At 37.9% G+C, this 18,536-nt stretch overlaps 1 protein-coding gene across 3 annotated transcripts; it reads left to right on the top strand.

The window, feature by feature from the left end:
- The first annotated feature begins 970 nt into the window (after positions 1 to 970).
- Positions 971 to 18,411, top strand: fshr (follicle stimulating hormone receptor). Of its 3 annotated transcripts, XM_042396714.1 has the most exons (15): positions 973 to 1,491; positions 3,932 to 4,003; positions 5,082 to 5,156; positions 5,385 to 5,459; positions 5,678 to 5,752; positions 5,834 to 5,908; positions 7,070 to 7,144; positions 7,567 to 7,647; positions 8,499 to 8,567; positions 8,647 to 8,721; positions 9,345 to 9,527; positions 13,517 to 13,737; positions 15,419 to 15,600; positions 15,707 to 15,898; positions 16,861 to 18,411. In XM_042396714.1, exons 1-15 carry the CDS (start codon positions 1,298 to 1,300, stop codon positions 17,395 to 17,397), a joined length of 2,181 nt encoding a protein of 726 aa, XP_042252648.1. In that variant the 5' UTR covers positions 973 to 1,297; the 3' UTR covers positions 17,398 to 18,411. The 3 variants fall into 3 exon arrangements, with proteins under 3 accessions (XP_042252649.1, XP_042252650.1, XP_042252648.1); XM_042396715.1 differs by lacking the exon at positions 5,385 to 5,459 and having other exon boundaries at positions 971 to 1,491; XM_042396716.1 differs by lacking the exon at positions 7,567 to 7,647 and having other exon boundaries at positions 971 to 1,491.
- Positions 18,412 to 18,536: the final 125 nt, after the last annotated feature.

The raw sequence follows: 18,536 nt of genomic DNA, 5'->3' as shown, positions 1-18,536 counted from the left end.
TTCAGCCAGCAGCCATGAAACAGGCTGCAATGTAATCCTTTGGGGCAATAGCACCCGTCAATATACACCCACTGAAAGTGCTTGTTTTTGACACTGACAGGCTCAGACCGTCATTATAAGTGTGTGACAACATTACGGAAAGGACCATACAGAGAAATAAAACGTTTTTCTTGACCTTTCACTTGATCTGGTCTGTTTGTTATTGCATCTAACCAAGTCTCACTCAAACTGAAATCTCACGAGATTGAGTTGTTTTCGAAATCAGCTAAATATTCAGCCATGACAGAGTTGGAGTGCCAGGAGGAGTTTGTTGTGTTGGAGTACAGAAAGCGTAGCACAGTGTTACCTAAGACTTTCAAAGTCTTGGACTTTATTGCGTCCTCCATGACATTTGATTTGATTCAATGTAGTTTTTCTCATAATATCAAACTAACTACACTAAAAACTTAGTATTAGCTAAGTTTACTGGCCGAAGCACTTGTCTGCATTTTGTCAGTTTTGGGGCTCAGTCATAAGTGGTCTTGTTCAGGAATAAGGTTAAGTTACTTCACTTATGTATATTATAATTACTTTTTCCCTCCGTTTTTTTCTTTGTTTGCTATAATACTTTCCTGCTTTTTATAAGAATTCACTTTTTGGCGACAAATAGGAGTCTTGTGGTCAAGTAGGATTAATGAGTGTGTAATTTTCAAATCTGTTGAATAAGAAACAAATGTGTTCAAAGAAGTGTTCAAAGGCATCTTCTGCAAATTTAATTAGCATTTCATCCTGAAACACTGTGTTATTTTCTGTGATTGCTTGTTTGTGTGATTTCATCTGAAGAGGAAATTTTAGGAGTCAAAGTGTAATGACTGGAAACTGGGAAGTGTATAATTACGTCATTTGTAAAATCAGGAAATGTCCTTATCAAAACATCTGGTTAAGATCCATGCTCTGCTGTGGTGATTTTCACACACACACACACACGCACACACACACACAGACACATACACACTACCCAGCAGAGACCTCCTACATCCTCATAAACCCATAAAGCTTTTCACACACCCCCCCGGTATTCACAGCTGCTGGGCAGACAACAGCAAGCGCCTTACACTTCTTGTCTGTTCGACCTGGCAGTGAACTCTGAGTGGAGTGACGGACAAACGGACAAAAACAATCATATCAAATGTGGAGTGCAGGCTCTGGTGGAAGGCCGGTGTAGATGTAAAAAACCACGTGGGAGACAGAGAGAGAAGAGCCGAGAAAAACCCAAAGAAACCAAAAGATAACAACCTGGACTAAGAGACAGACTGCAATGATGCTGTTGATGATTCTGATAATGCTGACGATTGTGTTGATTAGGACGGCATCAGCCTCGGCGCCTGACTGCAAGATGGATATCAAACCTGGAGTTGGTATGGAGTTGGCCAAAGGAACCCTGCCCTGCTACCAGCTCAGACCTGGAGTTACAGAGATTCCCACCAACATCTCCACAAACACCCAGTGCCTGTGAGTACACACACACACACACACATACACAGTGGATGCACACAAATATATGCAGCAATGATGGGAGACAAATGTAAAGTTGCTTCAGTCATCGTAGAAGTTTACATCCTGCTGCTGCACAATGTCTCAGAGAAATTCTTTGAAAAGTTCTTCTGTGGTATAACAGGCAGCGATAATGCGGTTTAGCTCTGACTTCATCCCTTTTCTAGTTGGCAACTGTACAAAAACGTAAAGGATATAAGCTTTATGGAGCCTTATATAGAATCAGAATCAGAATCGTGGGCACTCTGTCAGTCATTTTGGAGGAGACAGACACAGATGCAGCAGACACAGATTTCCTCCTGTGCTCTGTCAACAAGCCTAAATCCTAGTCTTCCTAAGGCTGTACTGGGAAAGAGTTAATTCTAACTCTAAATAATAATAATCTGTTTTTCTTTTTTAATTACATAACTAATAATGTTTTGAGAAGAAATAAGTTAACATTTTGCTATGATGGTTGTTTCTTACAGTAGTTTATTCTTGTTGTAGTTTATTATGTTAAATATGTTGGTAGGATGAGGGTTAAATACACATAGTAGGTATATACTGTAGTATTCTCAATATATAAGCAACAACATGTTTTGTCCTGTTCTTCTACTCTATTTTAAAACCATTTATCTATTCCTGTAATGTAATTTGGCGTGCTACCTGCTGTAGATACGACAGGCTGTCTCCTGGTTTCTTTCTTTTTCAAGCTGCTTTCTGAAAACGTGTATTTGTGGTTGTATTTTATATTTTCATATTCATTTTTGTAATTTTCAGAAATTCAGTATTGTACTTCCATAAAGTAATGGGACGTTTCTTTAAGATGGGGGACAAATTGGAAGCAGCAGAGGCCAAGATTTTCTGTTTTCTAGTCTCTAGTTTGGGTCAAGCTCCAAAAACACTGGATCCTACATTTCCCATTATGTGACTCAATAACATCTTTTAGACCCTCCATGCATGGTATACTCCCACATCTTTCAGATTTCACACCTCCAGTTTGTTTCCACAGGATGGATAGTACTTCTTATGAAGAGTAAACTGACATCTCTACTCATCTACAGCAAGCGACATGGATCATTATTACATAGAATACATACATACAGTAGTATTTGCTATTAACCATCTTACCCCAATAGAGATTAAGAAGGTATACAAATCAAAATCCCATCTCATGACCATGCATAATCATTTAGACTTTTCTTTCTAATCCTTGGATGAATTTTGCACCAAACTTGCCAATGCTGGTTTTATTAAATATTCATTTATTCGAGGAGGCACATCTGTTCGTCCTCAGCGATTCACAGTACAACCACAGACTTCTACTGATGGCCAGAGAATAAGTACGAGTTAAGTGTTCAGACTTAATGGTTTCAATGGTTCAATCCACCCAATCTTATAATACATCCATGGTTCAAACCCAAACTTTTAGCAGTGTTGATTGACTGTAACCTTTGCAAGCAGCAATTTCGGGGTGAATGCTAAAACTTAGTATAACAGGAGCACCAGTAGACAAAAACAATCATAAGCTAACATTAGCCACCGTAAGCTAATGGTCATAACAGACCAAGAAAGGCGGTAGCAGAAAAACCCTTTAGTGTACTGAATCGAGCAAAGGTGTGTTTTATTACTTATGAGTTCATCTTTTAATTTGTAGAAGAAAGATTGTGTTTTCCCTGCTTTCAAAAGTTCCATGGTGTCACTTTAACCTCCAAAGGTGTTAATTGAAGGTACTGCAAGATGTTTTGACACAGTGACACAGAACTGGACGAAGCAGAAAAGGGTGATCGTCACTCGGAGTAAACACTGACCTGTTGTTTTGGCCTTTGAAACATTTAGAAGGAATCTCAAGGCCAGAAAGGGAAGGGAGGGGGGTGAGGGTCTGTGTAAAGATTAGGACTGCATGAAGGTTTTGCACAAACATACACCTACACAAGAGCGGAGTGCACGTATACATAACGGTAGTCGCAAAAGCATAGAAACAAATACGGCCGAGGACATGCTTTGTGGCAGAAGTAGCGACATTTCCCAAGAGATGTACTGTGAACTCCCAGGTGGCGATGTGTGTGTTCTCATCTGTTCTGTTCTGCTCAAAGGTCAAGGCTCAGGAACAGTGGGGATATTTACAAGTAAGCAGCAATGGATGGCCGTTTCAGATGTGATCTACAACAACCAGATGCAAAATAAGCTTGGGATCTTTTATAGATATTCTGTACGCTAAAAGAAAATCCCCAACATGAGTGTGTAACTGGTCATGGCCTCATTGACCTCCTTCATTATACGAAGATGCAAATATGAAAATGATCCCACCAACGTCCGCGACACCCACAATTCAACAGTCTGATAATTGTTGTGATAATTATTCTTTAAGGTTTGTTCTTGTGATTACATTTCTGAGTGGCTGTTTTTGCATCAACAGGGATGTTAAGAATACGCAGATCAGTGTGATTCCCCAGCGCGCCTTCACCAGCCTGCAGCACCTCAGGATACTGTGAGTGTGTGTTCTTGTGTGTGTCTGTGTCATGTTTATTCTTTGATGTGTAACATAATGAACTGAGGAGGTCAAAACACTGGAGATATGAATCATCAAAACAAAGGAGAGAGAGAAAAAAAAAGTACCTTTGTTGCAGCACAGTTTTATGTTTATGTTTTATTTACAGCACAAAAAGCTTCAGTATTAAAATTAGACTCAAACTACATTCAAAGTATTTCTACATGACTTTAAATTATGAAACTAATGGAGAACAAGAAAGCACAAAATACAGAATTTGAGTGGTGTTAATATTATGTGGATAACAGCAAACACACATATTTGTTTATTGAACACAGGGGAGATATCTGTTTGCTCAGATTATTCTTTGCGTGATAATAATTTATCTTTTTCTGTGCTCAAAATTGAGACAGAAATATGATGGCATGCAAAATTGTTTTTGCCCTTTAACAAGGCATACAGTATCATATCTCCCCTTTATTTTATTTTATGTATTTTTCTATTTAATTTTGTTTATACATCTTTGGATGTTTTTCTCTTTCACTGGGCTTTATCATCACCTGTACCTCTATATTTATATTTGTGTTTAATTTTATCTTTTATATCACAGTGTTTCCATATATTGTTATCTTTAATTGTGTAAAGTTATAGAGAAATTAAACCTTTGCATAGTTGGGTCAAATACAACTATTAATACAGCCAAACTTTAGCAATCAGGAAATTAAAATCTCTAATCAGACTTAGGATATAAAGAGGACATTAACAATCAGAACTATTGAGAACGCTTGGCAACACTATAAATATTTACATTGGATCTAACTGTGCAGGTCCATTATATTCTCCATATATACGTTTTTAGCCTTCTTGCATCTCTTCATTTTGTTACTAGTATGGTGATCTTTTCAAAAGTGTAACAATAAGTGTAACATCCCCTGTCCTCCTGTCTTGTGTGTGACTTAAGCATTAATGAAGTAAAAAAAAAATCATCTATACCACCAGTTGTTCACGTTATTTTTCCTCTTTTCCACTAAAACCTGCATCCTCATCCTTTTCTTTCTCCACTTCCTCGCAACCTTAGCACCATTTCGGAGAACAACATCCTGAAGAATATCTCTGCTTTTGCCTTCGCTGGCCTCCCTCGGCTCATTCATATGTGAGTATGCAACTTTCTGAGAGCTTTTGCACGTGATGTATTTTACCCAACGTGCTCCTAGTGTTTAGTCTTCGTTATGGAACAAGAGGAAAACTGATCACCCAAACAGTTGTAGGCAGGCCGGCGGATTCAAAATATGTCAAAGAATAAGTGTGATTGTAGACGTAACAGCTGGATTTTTTTAGTGCATTACATATTTTTCTATTTATATATTTGTGTTTCTCTTAGTGACATCTCAGGTAATGGTGCACTGGAGAGTATTGGAGCTTTTGCCTTTGCCGGCCTCCCTCAGCTGACTGAAATGTGAGTGTAACACTTTCTGAAAGGCTTTGTGCATGACGTATTTTATCCAACGTGCTTCTAGTGTTTAGTCTTCGTCATGGAACAAGAAGAGCCACAAACTCTGAGAAAACTGATCACCCAAACAGTTGTAGGCAGGGCAGTGGAGTCAAAATACGTCAAAGAGTGTGATTGAAGATGTAACAGCTGGATTTATATTTATATATCTGTGTTTCTCTTAGCCACATTTCAAAGAACGAACCACTGGAGAGTATCGGAGCTTTTGCTTTCTCTGATCTTCCTGAACTCAGTCATATGTAAGTATAACTGGCAGAAACCCTATAATTTTGAGACCAGTGGTTTATATTAGCGACTATGTGACAATGTCTTTCTTTCAGAACCATATCACTGTCACAACACCTGAGACACATCCATCCAGATGCATTCATGAACATTGTAAAACTACAGTATCTGTGAGTACGGCAATATGTACTTATTCAATGTGTGTGGTTCAAACTAATTGTGAGTCCAAAATGGGTCATGGGTGACAGGCCTACTTCTGACGGGCCCCCACACGGCCGGAGGCATCATTTTTTAATTAGCTTGGATCCTCTGGAAGAGATATCAAGTGTCACATTTCATCCCAAGGATGAAGTGTGACAAGTTTCCCACAAAATAAGTTATCCACTATTTAACTCTATGAAACCCATTTGGTACAAACAGTGATCTTAAATTGGATTGTTTATACTTTTCCAAACAAACAGTTTATAAAGGACAGTATCCCTCATGGACATTATCATAACTATTACTGTTAAGTTTGTCCCAATTTATGAGAACTGGGACACATAAACAGAGCAATTTATGGTGAAAATATGTAAATGATTAAACTTTTAAACTAGGGCACATTAGTGCATTTTGAATTACATCTAAAATATTTCTGATTTTACACAATGAAATGTCCACAATGTACCCAAAACCCTGTCTTGATTAAAAAATTAAATGTATTGCCTCTTAGAGGTTTAATACAAAGGATGATTATCAATAAAACCTACAAGGAAACAATTCAAGGTTTAATAAAAAAGAAGCTAACGAAAAGCTAACATGATTATGTGTATGAGTAATGCAGAAATGCAGTTGAAAAAGGGGCAAAACATCTCTGCTGACTAAATATGTAAAAAAAAAAAAAAAAACATTCATTGGTGTCTGTCGGTGTTGAAAAACCTTTTAACTTCTAAAAAATGTTCCATAATCTTTTCAAAAAAGCAAGGTCTTTTTTTGGAGGTTTATGCTTTCAAATTGAAAACCTGTTGTGCAAAAGAATGTGTGTTTTACAGACTGAAATATTTTAGAGATAATTGTCATGTATTTTTGCAAAAAGAAAGAAAAAAAGACATTTTCATTTGGAACATAGCACCCCTTTAAATGGTCTGATTTATCTCTCTGCCACGTGAGCTTCTGGCTGAATTGTCTTGGATTCCCTTCACGTGTTAATTTTTTTTTATCTTGGTTAATAAAATGGATGCTACATTGTCCTGATTTTTTTTCGCTGTGACTGAACTGCAAACTAAGTGTCTGCTGTTTGGAGGTCAGGGTGTGAATGTAGTAACATTTGTTTGTTAATTTGCACATCACAGGACAATCTCCAACACCGGCCTGAGAATTTTTCCAGATTTGACCAAGATCCGCTCTACGGCCCACCACTTTGTGTTGTAGGTTGACACGCTTTCAACACGATATATAAATGAACTAAAGACACACGTTCACACACCCACGTGCCATAATTCCCATATGCACTGAGCATATAGGCTATTTTACACATTCAGAATTAAATATGCCCGGAAGAAATCACACCGTTAGACATAAAATAGTTAAGCTGAAACCTACGCACTGAGTAGTCCATACAGAAGAGCTTATCAGGAAAGCAAACCATCTGTCCATCGTCTCAAGCCTTTAAAAAATCCATCTTTTAACTGTCTCCCATCTGACATCTACAAATCAGCGTCATAAAGGAAGTGGATTTATGCATTCCTTATATTTTGCTCACTAACTGTATATATATCTGCTGGTTTTCCTGCTGGTGAATCAGTATACGTTGTTTATCGTGTGTGTTTTTGTTGTGCGTGCTGCTTAGTGACCTGGAGGAGAACAGCCACATAGAGCGAGTCCCCGCCAATGCCTTCAGAGGCCTCTGCACTCAAACCATCAGGGAGATGTAAGAGATTCATCACTTTTTTAGGAACATACGCACCACCCTCACATAGCTGCGAGTGGGCATTAGAGGCGCAGTGATGAATGTTCCCTGAAATGCTCTCTGCCCTCTTTCCTGAGCTCTATCTTCTGCAAAACTCCTACTTTGTTGCTTCCTCTATCTATCCCCCTTTTACGCTGCAGATCAGGATCCCTGCTGAAAATCGTGTTTTGAATCAGGCAAAGAGTGACGTATTTTAATGTTGCGCTATATATTTGTCCTACATTTTGCTCATGTGAATAATTCAAACGGTGGAAAACTAATGGATACATTTGCTTAAGCTGAATTTTGAAGGACTTCCTTGAATATTTCCATATTATGTTACTTAATACTTCTACTGCACTACATTCACTACTCTCTGAGAGCTGGAGTTACTATTTACTTGCTTTACAAATTAATATTATACAAATTATATTACCAGCCCATAAACTATACATTTTTCTATATTGTGATGCATTATTATAGATTAAACTATCAAACCAAATAGTTAAAATGAGCTCAAATTGCATCTTAAAAAGCAGCTTAAATGTTAATACATCACTAACTATTATAATATAATGCATAAAAACACCAACAGGCACAGTTCCTGCTGCATAAAAAATACTTACTTTACTTTCAATACATTTATAATTTTGAAGGACTTACACAATAATAATGTGTAATATTGTGTTTGACCCAAAAAATCCTGCGTATCCGTACAGTTTTTATCACTGCAAACACTAAAATTAGCTTTGATAGTTCAGATAAGTTTACTGTTGGGAATGTCCCGTGTTGGAGCCACGTGACTGTAATTTGGCTTCGCTTTCTCATGACAGACGGCTCAACAGAAACGGCATCAAGGAGGTGGAAAGTGACGCCTTCGGCGGCACAAAGATGGGCAAATTGTGAGTCACAGGCAGAGACACAATTACAAACAAAATAAATCTCACATGTTTAATTTCTCTCTCTCTCTCTCTCTTTCAGGTCCCTAAAAGGGAACCAACAGCTTACTCACATCAATCCCAACGCCTTTGTGGGCTCCAGTGAGTTGGTGGTACTGTAAGCATGACATCCAACAGTAACTCATGCCTACATGATTCACCCTCCTCATCATCACTTATTAAATTCAAGATGTAGGAGAAAACAAGAAACAATGCGGCATATGTGGGGAAACAAAAAAAAACCTTTTAAATATGCCAGATTTAAGGTAAAAATAGAACGAGAGCAAGTGAAGTCAATTCATTTTAACCGGAAAGAGGTTTTTTGGGGGGTTTTTTTTAACCTGTTTATTCCCCAAATAAAAAGACACCACTGAAGCAGCAATCAGAAAAAAACACAGGGGTTTTTTTTTGACTGTCATTGCTGTGATGTTTTTTTTTTGCACTCCACATTCAGGCAATCACTTGGCAATCACATGCTGGCTCTTTCTGTGAATTTTCTCTTCAGGAAAGCTGAATTTCATTGTTTCATTCCAAGCAAACCTGGAATTTAGCTGGCACATTTCTTTTTTTAAATCAGAGTTTCTCCAAAGAGAAATAAATAGCAGGTTTTATGAACCAATCATAGGTTGCATATTACGTATAGCATAACAGTTGTTGAAAATGTCATGTATTCTGATATGAAAATGCCAGCTTCTCATACTCCTCTGTTAAATACCCATTTGTTTGTGTTTGTGCTTGCAGGGACATCTCCCACACAGCCCTCAGCTCCCTGCCGGACTCCATCCTCGGTGGACTCGAGTGGCTGATCGCAGAGTCTGCCTTCCATCTGAAAGAGCTCCCTCCTCTGCACTTCACCAAACTCCACCTGGCCAAACTCACCTACCCGTCACACTGCTGCGCTTTCCAAAACATACGCAGGAACAGGTAGTCTGCACAAACACTGACAGTCAAAAGGTTTCTGAACACCTTATTCACTTTCTTGCCGAGAGTGAGATGAGAAGATACTGTAGATAATGTCACTCTCATACCTCTTTGGGTAAATATGAAGCTATGAACAGTCTGGCTCTGTTCAGAGGTTTAAAAAAACACCTACCAGCACCTCTAAAACTCACTAATTAACATATTTTATATAGTTGGTTTAATCTGTTCAAAAAGCGGACCATTCACTATTTTACAAAGGGTTATATACTGGACTATTTCTTGGCTTTAGGGACCAGTAACTTTCTGGAAAATCTGCTGGTTGCCTGGCAACGGCTTCCGGCCAAGAGGTAGTCCAATTGCCCGTTAAACCACAACTTGTCATTTTAACACTTATGTTCTTGTATGAATTAAACAAATTGTTATGTTAATTAGTGAGTTTTAGAGGTGCTGGTAGACAGATTTTGTGTGTGTGTGTGTGTGTGTGTGTGTGTGTGTGTGTGTGTGTGTGTGTGTGTGTGTGTGTGTGTGTGTGTTTGGAGCCAGGCTAACTGTTTACCCCCATGTTTCCAGTCTTCCTGCTAAGCTAAGCTAAGCTAACTGACTGCTGATCCAACTTCATATTTACCACAGAGACATGAGAATAGTATCAGTCTTCTTATCTAACCCTTATTCTCTGCAAAGAAAGTGAATAGCATATTTTTCCATAATGTTGAACAATTTCTTTAAGTCTCTGGTTATGTTATTGAGAATTTCTTGTAAATATTTACCTAGCGAGGCAGCTGGATTCCTGAGATCATGACATCAACCATCAGGCACATCAGGTTATGCAAATACCACTAAATAAGAAACTTACTGTAAATAAGGAGTGGGTATATGTGAATTGAGAAATGATGTGTAATATTTTTCCTACTTTTTTCTAATCTTGATTACTTGATTTATTGTTAGCCACTCCACTTCTAATGAGACTCTTAATTAGCGCTTGATTAAAGGCACCTGTGCACTGGAAAGGCCAGTTTTAAGCTTGCATGTCAAAAACAGCAATAAAGTCTGTTTTAAGTACATTTAACATTACTGTAGGGCTGCAACTAACGATTATTTTCATTATCAATTAATCTGTCGATTATTTTCTTGATTAATTGATTAATTGTTTGGTCCCATAGACTATTAAAAAAAAAATGGACGTAGGCACAGTGACGTCACTCATTGGTTTGTTGACTCCTGTTTTGCTCTCTTTTAACATCCATGGTTTTGAAGCCTCGAGTTTGCATTTTCACCGTTGCCATCTTGTATTTTTGGAGCCAGAAGTGACCATATAGGTAGGAGAGGGTGGAGCTGACTCTGACGCTAGGTGCTAGCCTTGTTAACACGGTGTATTTACAGTCTATGGTTAACTGTGACAATGCTAATGCTAATGCTAATTATTGCTAGTGCAAAACAGGCTTAAAACCATTAAAATAAAATGTACTTACCGGAAAAACTGAACATCCGACTCCTTAGAGTCACACACTGAAATAGCGAGGGCTACGGCTATACTCTGTGAATCTAAGGATACGCCATGGTTACGTTACATAATCAACGTTGTCGCCGTGGTAGCGACTTGCCTGTGACAACACCCACCTGTCACTCAAAGCGGCCATACCCTTGATTATGCATAACTTTAAGCCTTAATAAAAATTAAACGAGTGAGTTATATACATATTCACCCCCCATATAGTTGTCATGAATGGGGAAATTAGCTATAGAGACTAAAACCCTTTTTTGTACCAGGCTGTAAACATGTTTATTTCTGCTGTAAAGTTGGGCATTTTAACATGGGGGTGAATGGGAATTGAGTCACTTTTGGAGCCAGCCTCAAGTGGCCATTAGAGGAACTACAGTTTTTTGGCACCCCATACATTGGCTTCATTTTTTAGCCCCGGCAGTTGTTTGGTCCATGGATTTGGTTGATCAAATGTCAGAAAAAGGCGAAAAATGTCCATCACTGCTTCACAAAGCCTAAGTTGATGTCTTCAAATGTCTTGTTTTGTCCACAATAGTCCACAACCCAAAGAAATTCAGTTTAATGTCTTATAGCAGACTAAAGAAACCAGAAAATATTTACATTTGACAAGCTGGAATCAGAGAATTTGGACATTTTTTTATTAAAAAAATACACAAAACAATTAATCGATTATCAAAATATTTGGCAATTCATTTATTAATTAGTTAGTTAATTAGTTAGTTAGTATAGCAACTAATCAATTACTCGACTAATCGTTGCAGCTCTACATTACTGTCTTTTACCATGATGGTGTCAGTACTATTTTACTGGACACTTAATCCCATGCAAGAGTGATTTTTATTCTTACAACTGACAAATTTAACTTTGGACAATCTTCTGCTATAGCTTTGTATGTCTTTCGTAGATTTTATGTCTTGGCTGCCTAAAGGCAGTTTTATATTTTCAGGTCAAGGTAGAATTTATTCTCATTCTCTCCATATACAATACTCAGTACGCAAGGGAATGAAATTGCATCCCCTCAGTGTAACGGTGTACATGAGAACAGATCCAGTGAAAATAGTATTTGCTGGTCAGTATGGTTGTCGTATTGTTGTATATCACTGTACACTTTATATATGTTATTTTGAAATGATTTACCAACACCTTATGCAACTGTACTACTTTTTCCTGTTCCAAAATTCACTGCTTTGACTGTACTTCTCTTGCAGCTGTGACACAGAAGCTGTGTACAAAAATCACACACTATTTGCTTCCACTGTATTTGCTTTCCACACTCCGCTGAGTGTTTATTGTGTAGGGAATAGTGAATGAGTGAACAAAGGCTTGAACAAAGACCCAGCTTTTAATTTCCCTGTGAGGGAATAATAACATCTTAGGATTGTCTGTGAGACAAAGAGACAGTATGCTGTTTGCTCCTGTTATCTAATTATAGTGATCAAGATTCAGATCATCATATTCACTCAGACATACTCAACAACCTTTTTTTTTACTGTGCCTGGAAGCTTTAAAGAAATTGGGAGACGTGCTTTTCAGCACCATCAGACTGGAATAATTTGCCTAACTCACTCCGATTGATAACTTCTTTCCAAGACATCAAGACTTCTTTACTTGATTACCATAAATCTACTTTTTCCTGTTTTTGATTGTATTTACCCTAATTTTAGTTTATAAGTGGACTCTGTACTTTGACATAATATTATTTAATCTATTCATTTATTTTATTTATCGTTCATTCTTCGTACAGATGTCTAGTGTAACAGATGTAGCGTGTGGGGTTTGGCATGGTGGGAGATCCCTTATGTGTATGTCCATGTTGATTTTGCTTTGTTGATTGTTTTGTGTTGTTGTATTGTTTAATTTATTAGCATTATTATTACTAATGTATTTTGTTTTGTTTAAATATTGTAACTTTTATGTTTTGTGCCTTAGGACCCCCTCAAAAAAATGAGATGGTGCATCTCAAGGGGTGTATCCTCTAATTAAAATTTGAAAAAAGATTGAGTAATAATTTATAATAATAAATTAAACAGTCAGAATCATATCTTAATTTACATTTACCTGTTCTAAATCCATATTACTAATTTTAGGATATTTATAAGTAATTGGACAAGCAAAATACATGAGATTCAATCACAAATTCCTCGCAGGATAATGGGTTATTATGGCATATATGTACAATAGATGTCACATACAGCCACAGATATTACAGCAAGATTTTACTATACTTTTTTATACTATACTATATATTTTGCTATATACATATATATATATATATATATATATATATATATATATATATATATATATATATAACTCTATGACTCTATGACTCTATGACTCCATTATGGTCAGTTATCATTAACTGACAGTGCTGAACTGGTTTTATTGTCATAATTTAGTAGAAAAATGTCAAAAACTGAATACTTTCTTAGTGGAAAATATTAAGAATGCAAGCATTTTTTTTAACGTGTGTGTACTTCATGTGTGTCAGGTCGAGGGGGCATCCCCTGTGTTTTCACCCGGAGGCCCGTGAGCAACGTCACTTCTACAGGGACCACTGCTCCAACTCCACCTCCATCACCTGCAGCCCAACCCCAGATGACTTTAACCCCTGTGAGGACATCATGTCCCCCGTCCCGCTGCGAGTCCTCATCTGGGTCATCTCTGTCCTCGCACTGATGGGGAACACAGCTGTACTCCTTGTCTTGTTAGGTACTAAACGAGAAAATCATCGCTATCCATAAAACACATATGTGGTCTTTTTGTTTTGCCTGTGTGTCTCAGATGTTGTGGTGTTGCTTTCAAAGACGGAAGTAACTAAATATATTTAGTCAAGTACTGTAAGTACAAATTAGGTGTAGCTACTATTCACAGTATTTTGTAGTTAAAGTTCCCTTCCACTCAAAAATGTGTTTTGCTTATTTTTAGTTCACTTAGATGTTTCACTGTGCAGAGGGATGTATGTGCAGAGTTTGACACTAGAAGGCTAAAAGGGGAAGGTTTCTCTGTGCTCTCCTTAAATCTGAGTTTAAGATGTGTACATATGGTTGTTGATTTGTGACAAATTTGGAACATTTACAAATGTGGAAAATGTGGCAACTAGAAGCCTCCATTAAACATACACTGAAGATAGACTTTTTAGGGTAGTTGGAGACATCTTGTGTCCAGAAGTTAAACTTTTGAAATTAACAATATTTGTTTATTCATACATTCTAGATTTTTTTCAATGAGGGAAAAGGAGTAGATGTTTGTGAGGGTTTGCCGAGTAGCCAGGCACAAAAATGAGGAGTTGTATGCAGAGTTCAGAAGTCCAAGTGAATTTTATTTGACATCAGTGGAGTCCAATGCAAATACTTACAGTGGACATAAAAAATGTCTGGTCAAAGTAGAAAGAAAATGAAAAAAATAAAATAACTAACTAACCAAAAATAACGCTTTTCTCAAAAATAGGGGAATACAAAAAAAAAATCAACTCTAAACTACACTTTGGCTATGCCCCCCTCAGATTAGGCTCAAGGCAGGAGCTGCGGACTCAATGTATGACCAGAAGCCTCCAGCCACCCCAGCCTTCTCCCTTTTATACAGGTGGACTCCACCTACTCAAGAGAACAATATCAATCATCTCTTAAAAAACACTCACAAGGACAGCAGTGTTAAATAACAATATGCTGTCAAATAGAAATTCATTTAATTTTACTCTAAAACATGTTTTTCCTTAAAAAAAAGAGTACTTTAACATTCAAATCCCCCAAAAGAGGCAAAACCTCTCTACTTTGCTACTACATTAGCTCGAATTTGCCAGTTCCTGGTCTGACAGAGGAAGAGAGAGTGCAACAGAGAAGACAGATGAAGCACAATTTAAATTCAGTATATTTAACACAACTGCAATGTCTCTCTTTTTTTTTTTTTCCCAACATTTTAAATGTGTGCGTTGTACTGTATGTCAATGTTAGCAAACACCTACACACTAAGTAAACAAGCTGTCGGATAAAAATCTCTGACCAAAAATAAGATTGAGAAGAGAGGACTGCTGATGCGGAGGTATTTTAACTTTTTATGTAGCAAAGCCATATCAGAAACAAATTATTATTCCAAGTAGAGTATTTTTATTTGTTGTAAAACATGTTTGGAGGGTACTTTTTTAAATATTTTACAGACTCATCGTGACTCATCTCTTCCTTCCATCTTTTCCTCTTTTCTTATTGTCTGACTTCCTTTTCTGTTATGAAAACAGGAAATAAGACTGGAGATTTTCATAGAACAGAGAGATTAAGATCTAATCTTATTCATAAAGACAGATTAGTACACATTACCAAGTACATTTGACTACATATTTCTGCTGATGCTCGTTTACTTTTGAGTACTTTTTTTCTTTCTATTGTTGTGTTGCCAGGCAGCAAGTCCAAACTGACTGTTCCTCGTTTTCTCATGTGCCACTTGGCATTTGCTGACCTCTGCATGGGCATTTACCTGGTAGTCATAGCGACTGTAGACACGCTCACTCGTGGCCAGTACTACAACCACGCCATAGACTGGCAGACAGGCCTGGGCTGCAGTGCTGCAGGCTTCTTCACGGTGTGTACGCAAGGAGTTCATTGCATACGTAACATATGATAGCCCTTAAATCAATGATAATATTCATTTTTTAATAGAAATGTGTGTGTTTGTGTGTCAATTGCAGGTGTTTGCCAGTGAGCTGTCAGTGTTCACATTAACAGCAATCACCCTGGAGCGCTGGCACACCATCAAACATGCACTTCGGCTGGACCGTAAACTCCGTCTGAGACACGCCTGTATCGTCATGACAGCGGGCTGGATCTTCTCCACCCTGGCCGCTTTGCTTCCCACAGTCGGGGTCAGCAGCTACAGGAAGGTGGGTGCTTCATAAAGTCTGTACAATTCTTCATTCATTTACTCTTTCCAGTTTGTTTCCCAGCAATTTAATATATGTATATTCTTTTGTAGAATTTGCTCAGGTTCATGTCATTGGGGATACAAAATGGTGCATGAACTCATACTCTACAAAATGACTTACAATATGCTTTAAAATATACAAAAATGATGCAAAACAACAAATGTAATGTTCTGCATGTCTGAGATGACATCCAATCAGACTCATACATACAATATGTTGTCAGGAACACCTAAATATGCATTTTCAGTAACAAATCTACATATTTATATCTATATATTTAAACAATGTTATCTAGCTGTATGAAATGTTAATTATAAAATGCATTCTTTTCTTCATTTGTAGAAATTCAGCTTGTATTCAAAAACATTTACCAGCAGTTATTTTCAAAAATCCCCTAAGCCTATGTCCATCTTGCTGTAGTACTGTGATAGTAGCAGTAGAGTTTTTTGGCTTGGAGAAACGGGGCGACAGCGTTATAGCATTTTAAGATTTTTTACTTTAAGGCATTTTTTACTTTATTTGATAGAGTGACAGTAGCCTATAGAGAGACAGCAAACATGGGGAGAGAGTGGGTCTGATGACAAAGACACAAAGAAGAAAAAGCTGGAATTGAAGGTTGTAGTTACATATGTCTTAAACTACTCGACCACCAGGACCCCCAACACTGTTGCTGCTGTGTTGGTGCAATATATTAACAATAATTCCCATATGTTTTTATTTGCTGACCTTTAGTTGGTGGCTTAGTTTCTGTGTTCATTTGAATATGAAGCTATTTACAGCTCAGTTTTTGTTGCGTAGTCCACAAACCCTCTGAGAGGATTTCAGCCCAGGCTGTGTGGAAATTAAGCACATTGAAAGCACATTGTGTGATTTTTGAATACGTGTTTGTTTATGTGTCTGTATTTGTTTGTGGGATGTAGGTGAGCATCTGCCTGCCCATGGATGTGGAGTCTCTGGAGTCTCAGGTCTATGTTGTGTCTCTACTCCTCCTCAACATCCTGGCCTTCTTCTGTGTGTGCGGCTGTTACCTCAGCATCTACCTGACCGTCCACAACCCTTCATCAGTGCCGGCCCACACCGACACCCTCGTGGCCCAGCGCATGGCCATGCTCGTCTTCACCGACTTCATCTGCATGGCTCCCATCTCCTTCTTTGCCACCTCGGCCGCCCTCAAGCTCCCTCTCATCACCATCTCTGACGCCAAACTCCTGCTGGTTCTCTTCTACCCGATCAACTCATGCTCCAACCCCTTCCTGTACGCTTTCTTCACCCGCACCTTCAGGCGGGATTTCTTTCTTCTGGCAGCTCGCTTTGGTCTGTTTAAAACCCGAGCGCAGATTTACCGAACAGAGAGTTCCTCCTGTCAGCAGCCGGCGTGGACCTCTTCGAAGAACAGCCATGTGACGCTGTATTCCTTAGCCAATATGTCAAGTCTAGATGGGAAACAAGAGTGTTGACTGTTTTTCAAAATTTCATAGATACAGACTTGGTCTATTCAAATTTTACAGGTTTTTTTTTAAACTAATATTTCTGTCCTCACAGAAGTCCTAAATCTTTGAGGGAAATAAAGCAAAACTGTAGATCTTACAAAGGTATTGGCAGAACTTGCATGATAACCTCTTCAGGTATGAAAAATTCAATGTTTAAGGGTGGCACTTATTTTCACCTGTGCATGTTGAGGACATGAACCATCAGACTACTAATTCTTCAAAAGGATGTCACAACTCATCATTATTATGGTTTGTTTGATCTTGATTTATGTTGACAACATCTTCAACCAGCATATCAACCACTGACTCTTCAGGCCTGTCCTCTGACCCGCAACAACACGGGACATAAAGGCTCAGTATCCTTCTGAAACCATGTGACCCACGGGTGCACTGCTACTTCTGTATGTACCGTAGCAGTCCAAGTAAAGATAGCTTCAGAACAACTACAGATACTTTGACCAAATCTAGGTCAAATTACTGTGTCCTAGATAATTATTTCTATTTGTTTTAATTTGAGTGGAGTGCCAGATGGGTGGAGTTTACTGCATCATAACAATTTAGATTACAAGTAGGAGAAAATAAGAGTAGAAGAAGAGGCAGAATAAGTGAATTTGTTTCATTTTCATTGTCTTAGACAAAAAAATGCCATCCATCTGGTGTCCCAGGACAATGAAATAAACTTTGAAACAGTTTACCAAGGCATGACATTTGGGATATCAGCATATGCACATCGAGAAATCCACATTCATTTTGAATGATATTCATTAAGAAGCACACCGCAGGGACTTCAACTGATTAATAATCTCCTCATACACTCTGTCTGCTGTAGCTCTCCATGCCTCCAAATCCTCCCTACCCTTCAGTTTCTCTATTTAAAAAGAAAGAAGGATGTGTAATTATCTTTGTAATGTAATTATGTTTATTGTTTGTAAATGAAAGTATTAGTAACCTTTTTTATATCTGTGTGTTCTGTACAAAATAGATTTTTGGGATGTTTTTTTTTAAATATCATTTATAAAGATGTTTATTATATCCTCTGTGCTTGAGCAGATTTTGTATGGCGAATGTGAGTTCACACACACACACACACACACACACACACACAC

This window comes from Thunnus maccoyii, chromosome 20 (assembly GCF_910596095.1).
Source record: "Thunnus maccoyii chromosome 20, fThuMac1.1, whole genome shotgun sequence".
Lineage (NCBI taxonomy): Eukaryota > Metazoa > Chordata > Actinopteri > Scombriformes > Scombridae > Thunnus > Thunnus maccoyii.
Note: the sequence above shows the minus strand (reverse complement) of the source record. Positions and strands in the feature narration are given on the sequence as shown.